This window comes from Castanea sativa, chromosome 8 (assembly GCF_040712315.1).
Source record: "Castanea sativa cultivar Marrone di Chiusa Pesio chromosome 8, ASM4071231v1".
Taxonomy (NCBI): Eukaryota; Viridiplantae; Streptophyta; class Magnoliopsida; order Fagales; family Fagaceae; genus Castanea; species Castanea sativa.
Window position 1 is genome coordinate 50,880,814 of NC_134020.1, and position 18,259 is coordinate 50,899,072.

The 18,259-nt window shown below is 31.7% G+C and overlaps 2 protein-coding genes across 2 annotated transcripts; one reads left to right on the forward strand and one right to left on the reverse strand.

The window, feature by feature from the left end:
- Nucleotides 1-4,355: 4,355 nt before the first annotated feature.
- LOC142605686 (F-box protein At3g26010-like) lies at nucleotides 4,356-6,013 on the forward strand. Its single transcript, XM_075777115.1, has one exon. The coding sequence runs from the start codon at nucleotides 4,392-4,394 to the stop codon at nucleotides 5,838-5,840; it is 1,449 nt and encodes a 482-aa protein (XP_075633230.1). The 5' UTR covers nucleotides 4,356-4,391; the 3' UTR covers nucleotides 5,841-6,013.
- A 1,577-nt stretch (nucleotides 6,014-7,590) lies between these two features.
- On the reverse strand, nucleotides 7,591-10,477 carry LOC142605802 (IRK-interacting protein). The gene is made up of 2 exons (XM_075777239.1): nucleotides 9,913-10,477; nucleotides 7,591-9,239 (listed from the first exon to the last, which is right to left on the reverse strand). The coding sequence occupies exons 1-2, from the start codon at nucleotides 10,153-10,155 to the stop codon at nucleotides 7,707-7,709; spliced, it is 1,776 nt and encodes a 591-aa protein (XP_075633354.1). The 5' UTR covers nucleotides 10,156-10,477; the 3' UTR covers nucleotides 7,591-7,706.
- Between the last annotated feature and the right edge of the window lie 7,782 nt (nucleotides 10,478-18,259).

The following is an 18,259-nucleotide window of genomic DNA, read 5'->3' on the forward strand; positions in this document are numbered from 1 at the left end:
TATTGTTTCTTTGAGGGACAGTGTGGTGATTGAGGAAGAGGAGACTGAGTGAGGGATTGCCACATAACCTACTTTTTAAACCCTATGGCCACATTTGATATATATGTATATCACTTAGTGTAGAAGATGATATATAAGGAAATTCTATATTTTTGAAAATATTTTAATTTGAAAACCTTAAAAAAAACTTGTAAAAGATGATGTATAAGGAAAATTTATGTTTTTGAATACATAAATTTTAAAACATGCACCAAGAAATAGGGTCTAAATTTGGACTCCAAGAAATAGCTATTACTACTCTTTTAAAAAAGGAATAGTTATTCATCAATTTAAACAATAATTATTCCTATGTAATAAATAATTCAAGTAATAAAGATGTAACCAAATGACTAAATTGCTATTACAGATTACTATTCCATTACTGAATCTATTACAACATATATACCAAACAAAGAGCGGTGTCTAGTGACCAAATACATGCATGTTTGATGGAGATAAACAATCCCTTGCACCTACAAAAGATCGTTTTATAGAAAGATAGATAGAGCATGCTTGCCTGATAATGATGAATGGCAATGTGCCATATATAAGATTTTAAGAACTCTACATGGAATTATCTTATCTTAAGGAGAGTTCTAAAGAATCCTCATCTACTTGATCCTATATACTGTACTCTAAAAAAAAAAACCTACCATTTTTTTGTTAAAAAGAAGAAAAAAAAAAACCCTACTTGAAAGGAGAGAGTTAACCAATAAAATATCAAATAATAGCATTGGGCATACAAGGAAAGGAATACATCAAGTATGTCTAACTTAAAAAAAATTATATATGGGAACAAATCAATAGAGATTAGATAATATTGTAGTGAAAATATATATTTAGGGCACGTTTAGTAGACTGTAACGGTAATTGCATAATAATAGGAATAGGTATTAATTACAGTGAATACAAGATGTTGTATTGTAACACTTATTACTATTCATTTATTTGGTGATAACACAATAATAGAACCTTGAAGACAATAGAATGAAAAAATTTTAAATCAAACTTAAGATATATTTTAGGAAATATCTTACTAATATAATTATATATCCTAAAAGATAATTATTTAAAAAAAATTGAAAGAGAGATTAGTTATTTTTTTATGATTTTTTATTTTCATAATTATTATGTGCATATGAAAAGTTTGTTTATTTGGAAATATATTAATTTTAGAAATTAATACACATACTAAATAATAGCTATTACGACCCTTTTAGAGATAAATAATTATTCATCTTTAAAAGGGTTATAATAGCTATTCCTCATTTTAAATAATAACTATTCATAAGGAATGACTATTTCCTTTAATAAAAAGCTAATTTTTTTTTTAAAATACAAGATAAAATTTCTACTCTAGTTTAATCTAAGTGTATATGTGTGTGAACTTCCTTCCTGGAGACTTGAACCCCGACCCTTACCTCCCATACTCCACAAATATTTATACATGTGGAGTGGCCATTGTACTAAGGGTGTGCGGTGGTTAATGAAAACATAACCAAACTACTGAGTAGCTAAACCATAAAGATAACTATTATATTGTAGTACTTATTACAGTCTACTAAACGTAGTCTTAAAGAAAATTTGAACAAATCAATAGAGACTATTATGTTTAGTTACTAAATTTGGAAAGTGAATTAACCTAGTCTAGGAGTCGGGTCACTTATCAAACATCAAGGTATATTACAAAATAAAAAATTAATAAATATAAAATAAGTTTGAGAAATCATAAAATAAATATGTAAATTGAAAACTTGAAGCTTTATCTTTATTGAAAAATCTAGCATCAACCTTATTATAAAATCACTTGTTTTCTTTATGCTCCAAATTTAGAGACAGTTAAATGAACCTATAAATATAATTTTGTTCAAAATTACAAAACCGGTTGTATGAAAACAACTTGTTCGAGTTGCACCAGTTGCAAAAGATCTACTGGTTTTACCGGCTCAATTGCATAAGTAGTCCAATTAACCAACCGGACTGACTTATGTATCAGTTCAATGGGTTAATAGCTTGATCATGTCAAGCCGAGTTAAGTTTTTTTTATTTTTTATTTTTTTTTTTAAGCTGAGTTAAGTTAATTAGGTTTAACAACTATTAAAGAAATTGAATATATTTTATGTTTCCATATACAGTTATTAAGGGTTTTTATGAATGCTATTCTAGGATTATTATTTTATATATATGCAACAAGTGCACCTAAAAAGGTTGATAACTTAATATAGTTCATAGCATGTAGCATTTTTTTTTTGTTATTTTTTTGTGATGATAAAATCTATGAACTTTGAATGGTGTAAACTTAAGAATTTATATCTTATTTAACTTTTATTTTTGAATAATTTGTTATTTGTTTTATTATTTGTATGGAAAGGAAGACAAATATTATATGATTGTATTTTATTATCATTAGAAATAATAATAATAATAATAATAATAATAATAATAATATTATTATTATTATTATTATTATTATTATGTATGCGAAAAAATACATGTCAATCTTCACCTAATTATCCAAATTCGTAACCTGATCAACCTAGCCAGTTTTGTAATTGGTTTAGAACGATTTTTTTTTTTTTTTTGCATAAATTTGGATTGGTCAAACCTGAAATAAATCGACTCGCGACTCATTTGCCAGGTCTTCGCACAACTCAAAAGAGGATTTCAAGTTTTCAATCTCTAATCTTTATAATTAGACAATACATTGAAATAATATGGCACGAAATTAAGTTAAGTTTGTATATACCTACTCCTTGGCAATGACTGAAGCTTGTTGAAATTGTGGGCTGCCTGGTCCACCGAGAAATTTCTTTGAACCAACTCTTTCAAATTGGGTGTGTAGAAACTCGTGTGATAGCTTCCCAACCCCAAATTCTTCTCGTTCTTCGAGTACTCTATTTGTTCTTTAGTTGCCCAAAACCTTTGCTTTATCTAGAGGAATAGATCAATTTGTTTTATTTTATAAAACCCTGATTCATTAGCTAAGAAGCAACAAAAGATTCAAGACAAAGCCTGTTAGAGTACAACCCAAGTAAGTCTGAATTACATACATTTACAACCCTATAGGATGGGCATAAAAGAGAACCAAGTCCACATAATTGACTTGTTCCTATCTTGGCAAGAGCATTTGCAGACTTATTTGCTTATCTGAAACAATGGACAATTTTCTCATGGGGAATCCAAGAAATACCAAAGAATAGATCAAATCATATTTTGTAAATGCTCTTAGGCCTCAAAACAAGGGGTGTTATGAGAGTCAATTGAGTCGCCAAAAGTCTTGTAATTTAATTAGTATATTTTGATAATTTATAAGATAGATGTTTAGAGTTTAAATCCCCCACTCCCATTGTAACTATTAATTTTTTTTTTTTTTTAAAGATAGTTGAGTCAAGCAAATTTCTAATTGGTATTATTATTCTGGCTAAAATGCAAAATGCACCTTCTAAGTTTGACTGAAATTTATTTCAATTCTCTAATTATACTTTCGTTCAATTAAATTCTCTAAACTTCAAAATTATTCAATTCAGACTTTTTGTTCAATTTTGTTAAAAAAATTGTTATTAGTATGCAATTAATCAATGGAAAATATTTATTGAAAAAAATTCTTACATAAAGAATCTATAAAATATTTTTATTAATTTCATAGATTTTTTAATGTTAAAATAATATATTTTTAAGGAATTTTTTTAACAAAATTGAAAAGAATATTTGAATTGAAAAAATTTGAAAATTAGAGAACTTAATTGAATAAAAGTAAAGTTAAATGACAAAAATGAATTTCAACCCAAACTTAGAAAATGCAATTTGTATTTTAGCCTATAATTTTTATTTTTGAAGTAGTCAACTATTTTTCTTAATTATTTAAAAATAATTTAATTATGAATAAAGTTTAGATACAAAATTGTTTGTAACTTAAGGTTACAACCTTACACAATAAAATAAACATTATTACATATTTTGAAAATCTAACCGTTGAATTGTATGTTATTTACGATCTTAATAAACATAATAAATTTTGTGTCCTTTAAAAAAAAGAAATACTGCTAGAAACACAAATTATTTTATAAAAAAAATTTACAAACTGCTGATGTGGCGAGTAATTATTAGTAAATGAAAAAAAATAATAAAAAACTTAAGAAAAAACATTTATATAAAAAAAATGAATTTCGGAAATAACTCTAAAAGCAATCTTGACTGTTTATTGAAATATATAAACGGTTTGGATTCTCCCCAGCTCAGTGGTTCAGTTTGCAAACAAGGACACAACACCGACACGTACAGGGCGAATCCCTAGAGTTAGATAGCGCTCCGGTTTCTCTTCTGAACTCATATCTGCTTCTTCTGCTATTGCCATGGCGGCGGAGTCAAGTGCAGACCTTTCTTTGGTTCCCAATAGCCGCAAAAGAAGAATAGAAGGGTCAGAACCAGACCCATCATCTTCGTATGAATTCATGAGCATCAACAAACTCTCTGATCTTTTGTTGTTCGAGATCCTTTATCGACTCCCATGTCGATGGGCTCTCCAATGCAAATCCGTCTCAAAGCGCTGGCTTTCTCTTATTTCCCATCCTTACTTTATTCGTCGCTACATTCACCACCGCCACTCAGACTCACAACAACAACAACAACAACAACAACAACAACAACAACCCTTTACTCTTCTGTTACAGTATGCACACAACTCTGAAAAAACCATCCTGGTTCTTCCGTCCCATAATTCTGAGTTCTTCACCGACTGTACCAATGTCGGTCTCGATTTTCTCAACTTTCTTCCTTTGAAAGCAAGAAAAAACGACCCGTTTTGCATCGCAGTCGAAGCATCGTTCAACGATTTATTGCTGGTACGCAACGAAGTTTCTTCACGGCTTTCGGAGCCTATAAAGTTTTGCGAGTATTTCATCTGCAATCCATTCACCAAACAATGGCTGACCCTTCCTCCGAGAACGACCAGTTTCGTTATGGTTGGCTTTATATGCAAACCCTATTGCCTTGACAATGTGCATTATAGATATAAGGTGGTACGCATTCATTCTCCGTCTGAAACCAATACTACTCAGTTACGTATGGAGATATTTTCTTCCGAAACTGGTGAATGGCGAGACTCGGTTGTGTCGTCGCCGCGGGGATTGAATTCTTTCAGAGTAGCGTCTCTGCATGCTGGTGTTGTTGCCTGCAATGGGATGCTGCATTGGGTGAATACAGATGAAAAGGATAAGTTCATCAAAGGTTTTGTGGTGTTCGATCCATTCAACGACGCAGAACGATGCCATTATCTCGATCCACCTATAGACATTTCACCTAAACAATTTGCTGTTTCCTTTGGCGAATTCCAAGGGCGTCTCAGGATATTCCAAGGTGGACATGGACGCAATGATGCTTACAATTCTTACTATTTTTCGGTTTGGGATCTCGAGGATTACAGTGGTGCAGGTACATGGTGCATGAAATACAAAGTTCACTTCAAGGACATGGTTTCAGAACATTCCGAGATTGTTCAGATCTTTAAATTAATGGAGGAGTACGAGGTCCAGCCGCCCGTGTTGTTTCTAGCTTTCCACCCAATTGATGATGAAATTGTCTTCTTACAATTCCGCCATCACGTTGTCTTGTGTAACATGAGGACTGGGGTATTGAAAATGGCTGGCGAATCACTACGAGATAAGGGGAATTCCTTATCTGAAGTTTCCGGTTTCCTTTGGTCAGTACCTACAAAATATGCACTTTTACTTCGGCAGCCATCGTGGCCAACACCAGTTCCTCCCCTCCCATTTAAGTTTGATGAATTCCCTTCCAATTGTTAGTTACTGAAGTACATTTCAGCTGAAAGTTGTTAACTGTATGCTACTCTTTGTTATTTATTTAGTCTTTTGATCTTAGTTTCCTTCTTTTTCTGTAGTGCTTACATGACACATTTGGATTGGAAATTAGATCTTTATTCTGATCCCTGAAAACTCTTGTCATATCTATAAGATTGAGCACCTAAAGTCAAAATCATTGTTGAAATTTTGGATAGTAGTGCGTTCTTTTTTTAGTATGCAAGAACATTTATAGATAGCCATCAAAGGCCAACACTTCAAATGCTATTCTTTCGAAATTATGTTTTGGCTTAATTAGCTACCAATATGAATTTTGTAGCAATTGAGTATACCTTGTGTATCTCTGATTCAAACGTGTTGTGGTCATACTTTTCTTTCAATGGTCCAGTGGACAAGAGTTTCTAATGGAATAGAAGTTTTTTTCGTTTGTGAAGCAGTATTCTGCATTATTTTTGCTTTCTAATCTAGTATTGGGCAGTGTCTTTTTGGATGTATTTTTCTTGATTGTGAATGGAATTGAACTTGAAGCAACAAAATGCCTCAAACTTTCTGATCAAATTATGCAGATTTTTTTCCCCCTTTTGCTTTGCAAAGGGTTAAATTTCTTAAGTTTCGAAGTAGTTTTGGTGCTACTTAGAAGCAGATTTTGCGTATGATTTGGGAACTAGAGGATTACAGTTATGCAGGTACATGGTGCATGGTGCATGATACACAAAGTTTATTTTTAAGGACATGGTTTTAGGATATTCTAGGCTTGTTAAAATAGTAAGGAGCTCCAGCCACCTGTGGATTTGCTAGCCATCCAACCAAGTGATGGTGGAGTTGTCTTCTAGCTTGTGCAACATGCGGCCTTCCAACCAAATGATGGTGAAGTTGTCTTCTACCTTGTGCAACATGCGGAAGAGAGGGTATTGAAAATGGCTTACCAACAACAAAATATGGGAAAATCTTATCTGGTAACTCCAGCTACATTGTTTTTGTACCTATGAAATCTGTATCCCTATTGTAAACCATCATGGCCAACACCAATATTTCCTCCACTCCCTTTGAAAATTTGAATGCCTTCGCAATTGTTAGTTACCTGATGTTCTAAACTACAGATGTATTGGTTTCAGTTATAGGCATTTATTATGATTGTGTTTGAAAACTCACTCATAATGATACATTTTACCGTTATTTTATTGTTTCTCTATAATCATGTAGAGTGGTTTTATTTGAAAAAAAAATTGACGGATTTTTTCAACTTGTTTAAAGTTTGAAATCTGAAGGTGTAATATTCCTTTTTTTTTTTTTTTTTGAGAGAGAGAGAGAGCGAGTATAATATTCTTTGTACAAAGTTGATTGCTTTGTGTAGGTTTTGGTAGAGAGTTTTTTTCTAGAGACTTTAAGAGGTGATTTGGTCGTTTTCAATATTGGGCTATGCATGTTTCAACAATAACAGCCTCATTCTTTTCTTCCCTTATTTATCTTTGGATCCACCATTTATAAAATAAAAATATTATAAAAATAAATAAATTTTAAAAAAAAAGTAAAAGGAAAAGAAACTCCCTATGTGTTTTTATTTGGCAAGATAACAGAAGGTAGCTTGAATCTCTAGTGGCCAAGAAAGAAAATGTGCAGCAAAGTTTTGGCATCAGACAACAAAAACAACCCAAAAAGTCAAATTAGATGGATAAGATTCATCAGTTAACCTTTGAAACTTCACCTAATACTTGACTAAGTAAGAAAACCAATGTTGGTCAACAATGGAAGAAACCCACTTTTACATTTATTAACACATCAATTTGATAATTACAAACTTCTCTAGGTGAGAATACCTTGGAAAAAAAATTAAAACCAAATTCTAAACAATTAAGCTACAGATTTATACCTACAAAGAACCTTACACCTCAATACCCTGTCCTGAACATAAAACCCTGGCATCACCATGATCTTAACTCGGCTAGGACCATGTGACTTCTGCCTTTCCATGAACATGTCCTCCATGTAATGAGGATCAAACATCCTATTCTCTTCAACCCTTAAAACTCCCAATGGTGGATTGAATGAAAAGGCAAGCAAATGAAGCAACCATATGCATTTGGCAGCAACAAAGAATGCTTGCAGAAGCTGTTCAGGCCATGGTCTTGTCCAATTCAGCGACGTGATAATGCAACTCATTTTCTGGTCACAAAATTTACTGAATTCTTCACTGTAATACTTAGTTCCTTTCCTTAATACCTCATTCCAGCTTAAGTTCCTCAGTGCCACAAATGATGAGAACTGCGCTTGGCGATCTTGTTGGGGGTCTAACAGCTTTGGAGAGCCATTTTTCTGAAATACTGAGTTCTCAAAGTCTTGGTAGAGTGATTGATTTATGAAAGCTTCCAAATGGTATAACACTGCCTTTGAGTATTTGGAATTCAAAGAAAGTTTATATGGTTGAAGAAGCGTATTTAAGTTGTCCACTAGAGTATTATCAGTTTCTTCAATCTGGCCAACAAGGGTCTTGCAGAATTGCTTTACTGACAATCTCGCTTCTGATACTATCTGCAAGAAACCTTCCACCATTACTTCTGCACTGACGGGCATCAAATTTTCTCCATTTACATCTAAGGATTTCCCTCTCTTAGGAAAATTTCCAAGAGTTTCAGGAACTTGGGAATTTTTTGCCTGCATTGCTTGTTTGAGTGCTTTCTTCAGCTCTTCACAGTAAGTCTCCAAGTGTTCCAGCTTGTGTTTAAGCTCTCCCAATGAAGATTTCATCTCAGAAACTTCCATCAAGGCTGCATCTCTATTCTCATTTGCTTCCATCAGCTCTTTCTTTAACGTTTCAATTGACATTATCCCAAAGTCTTTATAGATTTGAGAAACATCTTCTGATTCTGCTCGATTAGGAGAATTTTCATACTTATTTTTTTTCTTTAACCGAGGAAACAACCATGAAATCACTCCCCGATTCTTTGGTTGTGATTGAATAGACGAGTGAGAATCCGTTAATGGAACAACAATATTAGAGTTCCTGCTGTTTCTTGTTGCAGTTTCAGATTCAGTAGTTATAACTGCAGGCTTGCATCTATTGCAGGATGATACCGATTTGAACTCCCCCAAACTGTTTCTTGTGCTTGACTTGAAGTAGTCATTTCCAGGTGATGTTTGAAGCACAGTGATTTGGTTTGCACAAGAACCAGTGACAGATTTTTGATCCTCAGCTGGACAAATATGGGAGTCTACGCTGGCCAAACCACAAGGCAATCCCTTTCTTGAGGATGAATTCTCCTTATAATCTGATAGGAAAGTTTCATTGCCATTTCCTCCTAGTCCATACTCATCCCAACTTTCTGATAGTGTGAGGTCTTTAAGTGGAATTTGTGGATACCCAGGTGTTGGTTCATCTTCATAGCTCTGTCAATGTTTCTCAAATTCAGAAAGCTCCCTCATTTTTGAAAAATATATATTCACTCATTAAAAATAGAGAATTTTATTTGGGTCTGTAGTCTTAGGTATGAATGATACAAAGCTTCACTTACTAAAGAATGAAGTACCAAATTCAAAATAAACAAATACACACACAAACACAGATTGGAAAGCAATGCAAAAGTTAAAAAAAAGAATAGTCATCAGAATATTCTGCAGATATGTTAACAATATAACAACTACTATAGTAGAACTGAATTTCTGAGTTCAGCTAAATGCAACCTAACTAAATTTCTGGCTTTAGTTTAGTTAAGCGTTTAAACTGTAAATATGGGATTACAGTCATAATAAGAGACTTTAGCAGATGAATTAAGTAAAACCCACATAAATATAGATAGTATAATCTTTATTACCATGAGGTGCATTCACTTTCCCATCAATTAATGTATGAAAACTGAATAAATAAATGAAGAATATAGATAATCACTGCAACAAATGATAGTCACATTCTTGAGTTTGATATAATTAGAATCATCAACCTAAATAAACGCTTATATTTCAGGAAAAATCTAGGAGCATAAATACCCCCAACACATAAACACAAGGAATATAATGTATCAAGCAAGCATTACTGGAAAAGAAGTAAGAAATTCATGCTCACAGGTGTAAAAACAGGGTAATCTTGAGCAGAGAACTGAGAAACAGGGCGTGAAGCAGGGGAAGGAGATGGAAATCTAAGATTGGAGGGGCTGCTTCCTTGCATCAAAGCAGCATGAAGAGTCCTCAACTCCACTGCTTTGGCAATGGCAGCTTGGATATCTTGCCTGCTAATCTCACGGTTGTTATTGCTGCTGTTGTTGCTATGGTTTTCAAAGATTGGAGAGGCAGTAGTAGCAGCAGCCATGAACAGAGGACAGAACAAAGCAGAACATATGAACTCAGAAGTAACCGAATATGATATCTAAGTTTAGATAAAGTTCAGAATTTTTTTTAATGAGAGAAAAGTACAAAGTGGGTTAACATGAGGGTATCTAGCAGTTGGATTTGATTTGCACCGAGCAAAACCATATCCAGTGCAAAATCTTGGAGAACCAGAAATTCTAAGAGAGAGAGAGAGAGAGGGATGTAGAGGTATCTTAAACCAATGAGCTTTTGTCTTTGTTCTCAAAGGATTATGAGTAGAATGAGAGCATGTGAGTTGTGAAGTAGGAACTAGGAAGAGAGAGAGAGAGAGAGAGAGTCAAGAGTAGTTTTTACTCTATGTAGGCATGCCTCTAAGTGTGAAATGAGTTTACCAAAATGCCCATTGTTTCCAAAAATAACCATAACACACCAAAATCATTTGGTGGTACGATTGTCAACATGATTACTTTAATACTATCATAATAAGTAGTTCCACTATATTCCACTACAATGCCAACAGTGTCAAGAGATGGTATCCTTTACATTATTGCTTTGATAATCTTTTAGAAAATACTTTTTTGTGTTATCACTTATCATCACAGGCAATGATATAGGTTGGCTTGGTTTGCTTGCAATTTGAGTGTGTTCTTAGACAAATATTGATTAGACTTTTCATCATTTTGGATCCCATTATGTATGGCTCTGGCAATCTGGCTACCTTCCTTTCAATGTGTCCCTGGCCGGCTATGAAGTTTGATTTTTGTACGGTTTCTTTTGGTGCAATATGAATCTGTTCTTAGCCCAAAAATAAATAAATAAAGGGGTATGTTAACGAGCACTACTTGGTACTTGTTAAGTACAAAAAAGACACAAATTTGTCTTAAAAAGTAAAAAAAAAAAAATCAAATAGTACCTACAAAACTGAAAAAATAACATAAACTGCACAAAAAAAACAAAACAAAAAATTTGTCAGAAAAAAGTAAAAATATTGTGGTTAATGGGCACCTTACAGTGCTCGTTAACACAACCCATAAATAAATTGTAAGGTCCCAACATAAGAAAACAAAAGGAGATCCAATAATGCAATGAATTATTTTTTTCTCCTTTGTTTTTTTGAATGTATGGTGATGAAATTATAATCTTTTTTTTTTGCAATTGATATGTGGCTGTGGATAGAATTATGGCATACTATATTTTGTTATGATGTGTATGCATAATTCACGAATATTTTAAATTTTTGTTAGGTACTAGGTATAAATTGATTTATCATAACAAAAAAAAAAGAAAAAATAGATGCAAATAAATGGACTGGACCTGAAGCTATGTTCTTTTTTTTCTTTTACTTTTCTCAGCTACGCTAGTATTCGATAGATGATAGATCGCTTTTCATGTAAGTATACATGTGCAGCTTTCACTGAAGAAAAGCTGAGGAGAACTTTTGTGGCAGTGGAAATTGCTTCTTCTTCTTTTTTGCTGAATAGTGGAAATTGCTTCTAAAGAGGGGAATTGCTATCTCTCTCTCTCTCTCTCTCAATGAGCCTGATTTTTTTTTCTCCCAAAAAGAACAGAAAAGAAATGCCCACGTTCTAGTTGAACATATGCAAGAAAAAAAAAAAAACTAAGATTACACTCCATTTTATTATAAAATATTTACAAATTAACATCATCATAATAAATAAAATTCTTGCCTTTTCTTTTTCTTCTTAATCTTTTGTTTAAAAGTTGACATATTGGTTTGTAGTATGGATGACAATGAAGTAATAGATGATTAGATCAAGGATGAGGTGTCTCACCATGTGCCTTTTTTTAGGGCACAACCTATGTGGGGCATGTCGGCGTTGAGGCGATTTAGAGGTGTTTCAATATCCCTAACGAGGTAGTTGTAACACTAATGGAGAGAGAGAGAGAGAGAGAGAGAGAGAGAGTTTTGGGGATGGAAATAGAAAAAGTATTAAAAAATAATTATAAATATCATATGTATAAAAAAATGTTAAATTGTATATGTAAAAGACAAATTACAACTTACTCACTTATAGTTTGGCTGAAATTTAAGTTGCCTATTTGTATTTTGAAATTTGACACTTTATTCATATGAGGTTTGATCGAAATTTAAGTTGCCTACCTGTGTTTTGAAATCCCGTGATGCAAGTGTTCTGCTGGATTGTTTTTGATCTTATTTGATTTTGTATTTTTATGTTTATGTTTTTTGTGTTTTTTGAGGGAGAGAGACATAAAAGTGGAGTAAAATTACATTTTTAACCTCTTTTTTAACAAAAGTGGGTTACGAAACTTTAATTAAGTTAACCTCAGGTGAATAAAGTGTCAAATTTCAAATCATAGATAAACAACTTAAATTTTAACCAAACTACAACTTAAATTTCGACTGAACCACGTACAGGTAAGTTGTACTAGTGTAGCATAGAATAAAATAGAGAAGAAATTTCATTTTCTTGATTGGTGTAATAAGGGAGCATTATGCCCATGGCCTGCCAATTGTCCACCATGCAAACGAGGTAAAAAAAAAACCTGAATCGTGACCTTTACAATTCAAAGAAGTATAAGATTTTATTCTTATACCATCTTAAACTATTGCAAAGAGTCAGCTAAAAACTTGCAATATTGATTAATAAACCAACATGTCCTGTATTTTATTGAATAGCTTTTGTATATTTTCTTTATAAGTAATTAAAAAAAAGAAAAAAAAATTCCTGCACATCACTATTGATGAGGGTTGACCTTTAAGTGGACAAATAAAAGAAAATAACAAAAAAATATTCCAAAAAGTGATTAGGTAATGGAAAATTACCAAATTTATTTCCAACTCCTGTCACATTGAAAACTAATGTTGTGATATCTCGCATTGATTGGATAAAGTTTGACTATATATTATGTGGTATGTCTTGAGTATCACATTGAGCACATACACTATTGACCTAGTCTTTATTGACGACTACAAAGAATTTCAGTAGTTATAAATGTATTATACAATTATTTGTGTTAAGGGGCAAATTCGTCCATGAAAAAATATTGAGCTGTCCAAGTGCTGTTTCAGCCGAAAGGGATTTGAGGTGTGGGGGACAGAAATATCCAAAACCTTCCAAACACTGTTATTACTCAGTTGTCTCTCTCCTTTTCTCTCTCTCTCTCTTTTCGCTCTCTCTCTCTCTTTTCTTCCAAAGATTGATTCAAGTTAGGGCGTGGTGGCTGCACCCTTCAGAATCAGTGGGGACCAAACGGAAATGGAAATTCCCTCCACACCCTAAATTACATAAATGCCCATGATACACCACTAAATGTGTGTCCCAATAATGAGGGCTACATGGAATATTCCAAGGAAGTAAGGGTGGAGTGTTTTTGAAACAAAAGGAAATATGTTTTTTATTTGGAAATGGAATTCCATGTAGGATTGTGGAATTGTTTGGATATGGAGTTCGTTGTTTCCTATAACTACTTTGTGTTAGAAAAAAAAAAAGAAAAAAGATTCATTATTTTATTGAAAATAACTTTCTGAACCAACAACCCCCAGAAAGTTAGTAAGATTTGTCAACCTAACACATGGGAAAAAGTTTTCCCTCTCCTTTGATAAAAAGCATCATAAAGTTCATGAAATTGGTGGTTAGGTTCCAATTAAACTTTAGAACCAATAATTTTATAATTAGCAACTAAAATAAAGCCAATACGTTCTCTAGCTTTATGACCTAGGACAGTTTTCTTTTTATAATTTATAAATAAAAACTATTATAGGTAACATCTGTTAAAAGTACTTTGGAAAATAATAAAAAAGTACTACTATTACTTTGGTTTTACTCTTAAGTAACTAATATTTTTCTTCAAAACTAATCAATCCAGTCTTTAAACTCAACTTGGCCTTTGAACTATTACTCATTTTTCTCTTCTTTTAGTGATGAAGAACCAAATTAGTTACTTTTGAAATATTTTGGATCTATATTTTACCCTTTTTCTTTTGAAATGAAAAACAAAAAAAAACTTTTTAAGGCATTAATGCATGGATTTTGCTAATGTGTGCTCTAACTCCTAAGAGCATATAATAATTAATCATTTTTTAAAAAAAATTTCTCTAAAATTGAAAAAGTATTAACAACTTTTTCAATTTTTGAAAAATTTTTACCAAAAATGAATGGCTTAATGTGTGCCTAAGTGGACCCTTAATGCATTAGCAAAACGTTGCCCTATAGTACAAGTAATTTCACTTCGAAAAGTAACTCAATTAGGTAGCTAGCTATGATCTACAAGGGAACGTTTAGAACCTAACAATTAGGTTTTGTCTGCTTTGACAATAAGCATAATTAGAAAAATGTACTTACACAGTTACACGGAAACATTCGCATATATATCCAACAAGAAAATATTTTAAGCTAGGTTTATTATTCTGAGCAAAAAGTAATTATCATTTAATTTTTAATTTTAGATGAATCATTTTACTTTTTATCTGCTTGTCTTGGTCCTAGGCAGTACACCAGCCAATAATTTTTATTAGTTCGTAGCACAAAGGTTTCCTGAACAACATCAACATGTTTGATTCTTGCCTTTAACCCAAAATATTCGTAGATAATATTCGCAGTACAATAATACAATTTCTTTGGCCTTTACGTATTGGATAAGTCTAGTGATACAATTTTTTTTTTTTTTTTTGGCTTTTTTGTATTCAATAAGATTAGTGATACAAATATTTTTATAATTTTTGAGATGAAGCGTTATGATTTGTGCAAATTATAAAGTGAGATGCCGATGATGGGCAATGTAAATGTAATTTTACTCAAATTTTAACTTATCATATTAACAATTGTAAGAAAAAAATTGTGAAATTTTTGTGCCCCATATAAATTACGAGGCATGAAAAAAAAAGGGGAGTGAAGTCTTGCATTAGTGAAATAAAGACCAATAACTTGAGTCAGGTCCCTACCTAGTACCTGGTGCACGATTTGATATAATTATAAGCAGTTGATATGTTTCGCACCTGTGATTCCTAGCTAGTAGCTAGTGCTGGCTAGGTCATAAAAAATTTGTAGCTCAAAAATATATATGACCACTTGGTACACTCACTTAAACACATATTTTCAGTTTTTAAATAATATTATACGTACTTTTATATATTTTTTCACATACACTTCACATATGTTTTCAAACGCATATTTTTTGTTTTTAAATACATATACCAAACATTCCTATAGAGTCCTGGTATCAAACTATTCAGGTTTTTTTTTTTTTTTTCCTCAATAATATTCAAGGTTTATATACACAAATAAAAGTGGGTTTCTGGTCCCCAAAAGGACAGGAATGAAAGAATTAATTAGGGACCTCAACTTTATGGAAGGTGAATCCCAACAATTGTAGTACTGCCTTTGATGTTACCCATTGGTCAAAGGATTTCAAGTTTTTCTTGTATCAAAACAAATGAAGCAAAATTAATATTTTGTTAGAGAATAATTTATTTAGTTAAAAATGAAAAAAAATTTACTAAAAATGTAGAAAAAAAAGAAGAAGTTAAAAGCTAGTTGAATAGTACAATGAGACCTATGAATAATACCAAAAAATGTAATAGAACTCATGACTAGTATTAAAAGGAAGTTTAACACTAAAATAAATTGAAATATTTTTACATACTTTTTTATCTACATGTATTTTCACATATATTTTCAAATACATATTTTCTATTTTTAAGTACATGTATCAAACATTCCTATAGACTCCTGGTATCAAACGATTCAGGTTTTATTTTTTCCCCCAATAATATTCAAGGTTTATATACACAAATAAAAGTGGGTTTCTGGTCCCCAAAAGGACAGGAATGAAAGAATTAATTAGGGACCTCAACTTTATGGAAGGTGAATCCCAACAATTGTAGTACTGCCTTTGATGTTACCCATTGGTCAAAGGATTTCAAGTTTTTCTTGTATCAAAACAAATGGAGCAAAACTAATATTTTGTTTGAGAATAATTTATTTAGTTAAAAATAAATTTTTTTTACTAAAAATGTAGTAAAAAAAAAATTAAAAGCTAGTTGAATAGTACAATGAGACCTATGAATAATACGAAAAAATGTAATAGAACTCATGACTAATATCAAAAAGAGGTTTAACACTAAAATAAACTGAATTTTTCATCACATTCCAAATAAACTCTAAGGGTATGTTTGGTTGGGGTGAAAACAGAGAGGATGAAAAATAAGGAGAGGAAAATAAGTAGAAAATGACAGTTTTCACTGTTTGGTTGAGGAGAGAAAACAAGAGAGACAAAAAAATAGGGGGAAATTTTTTTCCTCCAAATCCACCTTTTTTTATCCTTCCAATTTGAGAGGAAAATGAGGAGGGAAAAGTGCTGAAAGATGCACTTTACACAAATACCCTCAATTTAAGTTGCATTTATTTTTTCTTTTCTCTTCCCTGGGCAGCAACGTTGCCATTTTTTTTTTTTGGGCAATCACGTTGCCAGTTGTCTCTTATTTTTCTTTTTTTTTTTCTTGGGCATTAACATTGCCTCTTTATTTTTCCTTTTGATTTTTTAGGGTTTGGGCGTGATAGTTTATTTTTATTTTTACTGGATGTGAGTTTTTTTGGAACATGTTTTTTATTTTTATAAAAAATTTTGGGTGATTGCTCTTTTTGTATGGTTATTTGTCACTTTTTTTAAAAAAAAATTTGACATCATTCTTTAACAAAGGATATATGAGTAAATTTATTCAAATTCATTTTTTCCATCTCTCCACTTTTCCACTCCCAACCAAACAAAAAGGAGAGAAAATAAAATTTTTTTCTATCTTCTCACTTTTCCATCTTCCCACAATTTTTTATCCTCCTACTTTTTCACCTCTCCAATCAAACGGACCCTAAGGGTCTTTATAATTCAACTTGCATCTTTTGATATTTTCAACAGAAATATTTAAGATTCAAATCCTCCCTCAATAATAATCGAATTTAATTATATAACAAATGGAGCAAAGAGGTGATTATAAATTGAAAAGAAAGAAAGTGATATAGTGTTCATCATCATATCACCTCCACAAGCCTCCCATGTTATGTTACATAGTGCGGGCATGCATGACCTCCAGCATAAGGGTGCCTATCATGATCTGGGGTGTACTTCCACTACAAGGGATGGGGGTGTACTTAATCACCCATAATTGCTTGTAATTACTTAATGACCCAAAGTCAAAGGGCAATGCTATAGATAGGCCTACGCATATAAGATAATCAGTTTATATTTGGGGCACATGGGGATCATTACTTGTACCATGTTGTAAGGTTTACTCTAATATGTTCTTTTCCTTCTTGAAAGAATGACTTCTTTACTTAAAAAATTGCTTGAATCATGAGTGCTTTAAGCAAACCCTTCAATTAATATATACTGTATAATATTAGTCTTATACAATATGATAATTTTTAGTACATCATTATTTAAAAATCTCACTGTTAAATTATATTCTCTCTTAATGCGTAAATATACTAAATTTCAAATCAATTAAATGTTATTTACCATGCAATTCATAAATTCATTTATTCTACAATTAATTATAAAATATAATAAAACTTAAATACCAACATTATATACTAATTATTAAGTTATTATTCATCAAAAACAAAACTTGATACTTATCATTATTATTTTATAATCTTATTGCTTGTAAGTATAGAAAGTGTTATATAGCAAATATTATTATATGACAAAAGCTTTAGTTTTTTCTTCTCTTTTTTATAGATATAATAAGATTTGAATCTACGATGTTATTTCTACGATGATTATACTTTATTATATTAGATTAAAATACTAATAAGCTAGTTTTTTGGTTTTACAAGTTCTTTTTTTTTCCTTTTAGTATGGTTGAGATTCTCTAATATTCAATGACAAGAGTCTTTATTAGTCGACCCATGGTCGAGATTAGGTATTGGTTTATCATTCTTTTAAAAGGATTTTCTTCAGTTCATCTCTACTCTCACTTTGGAAACATCGAAACAGAATAAGAATATGTCTTAATGTATGCTTGCATTGCATAATTAATGTATCTTTATGTTTGTTAAGATGTTAATGTAGTGCCACTTTCATTTTCAAAAGAGAGGTGGTTTTTGGTGTCTCTTTCCCTACTCCAT

Excerpts from the sequence above, each read along its gene's own strand:
- LOC142605686 (XM_075777115.1), top strand. The coding sequence starts at position 4,392 with ATGGCGGCGGAGTCAAGTGCAGACCTTTCTTTGGTTCCCAATAGCCGC.
- LOC142605802 (XM_075777239.1), bottom strand. The coding sequence starts at position 10,155 with ATGGCTGCTGCTACTACTGCCTCTCCAATCTTTGAAAACCATAGCAAC. Across the intron at positions 9,240-9,912 it reads ATTACCCTGTTTTTACACCT|AGCTATGAAGATGAACCAAC; the intron begins GTGAGCATGAAT and ends AAACATTGACAG.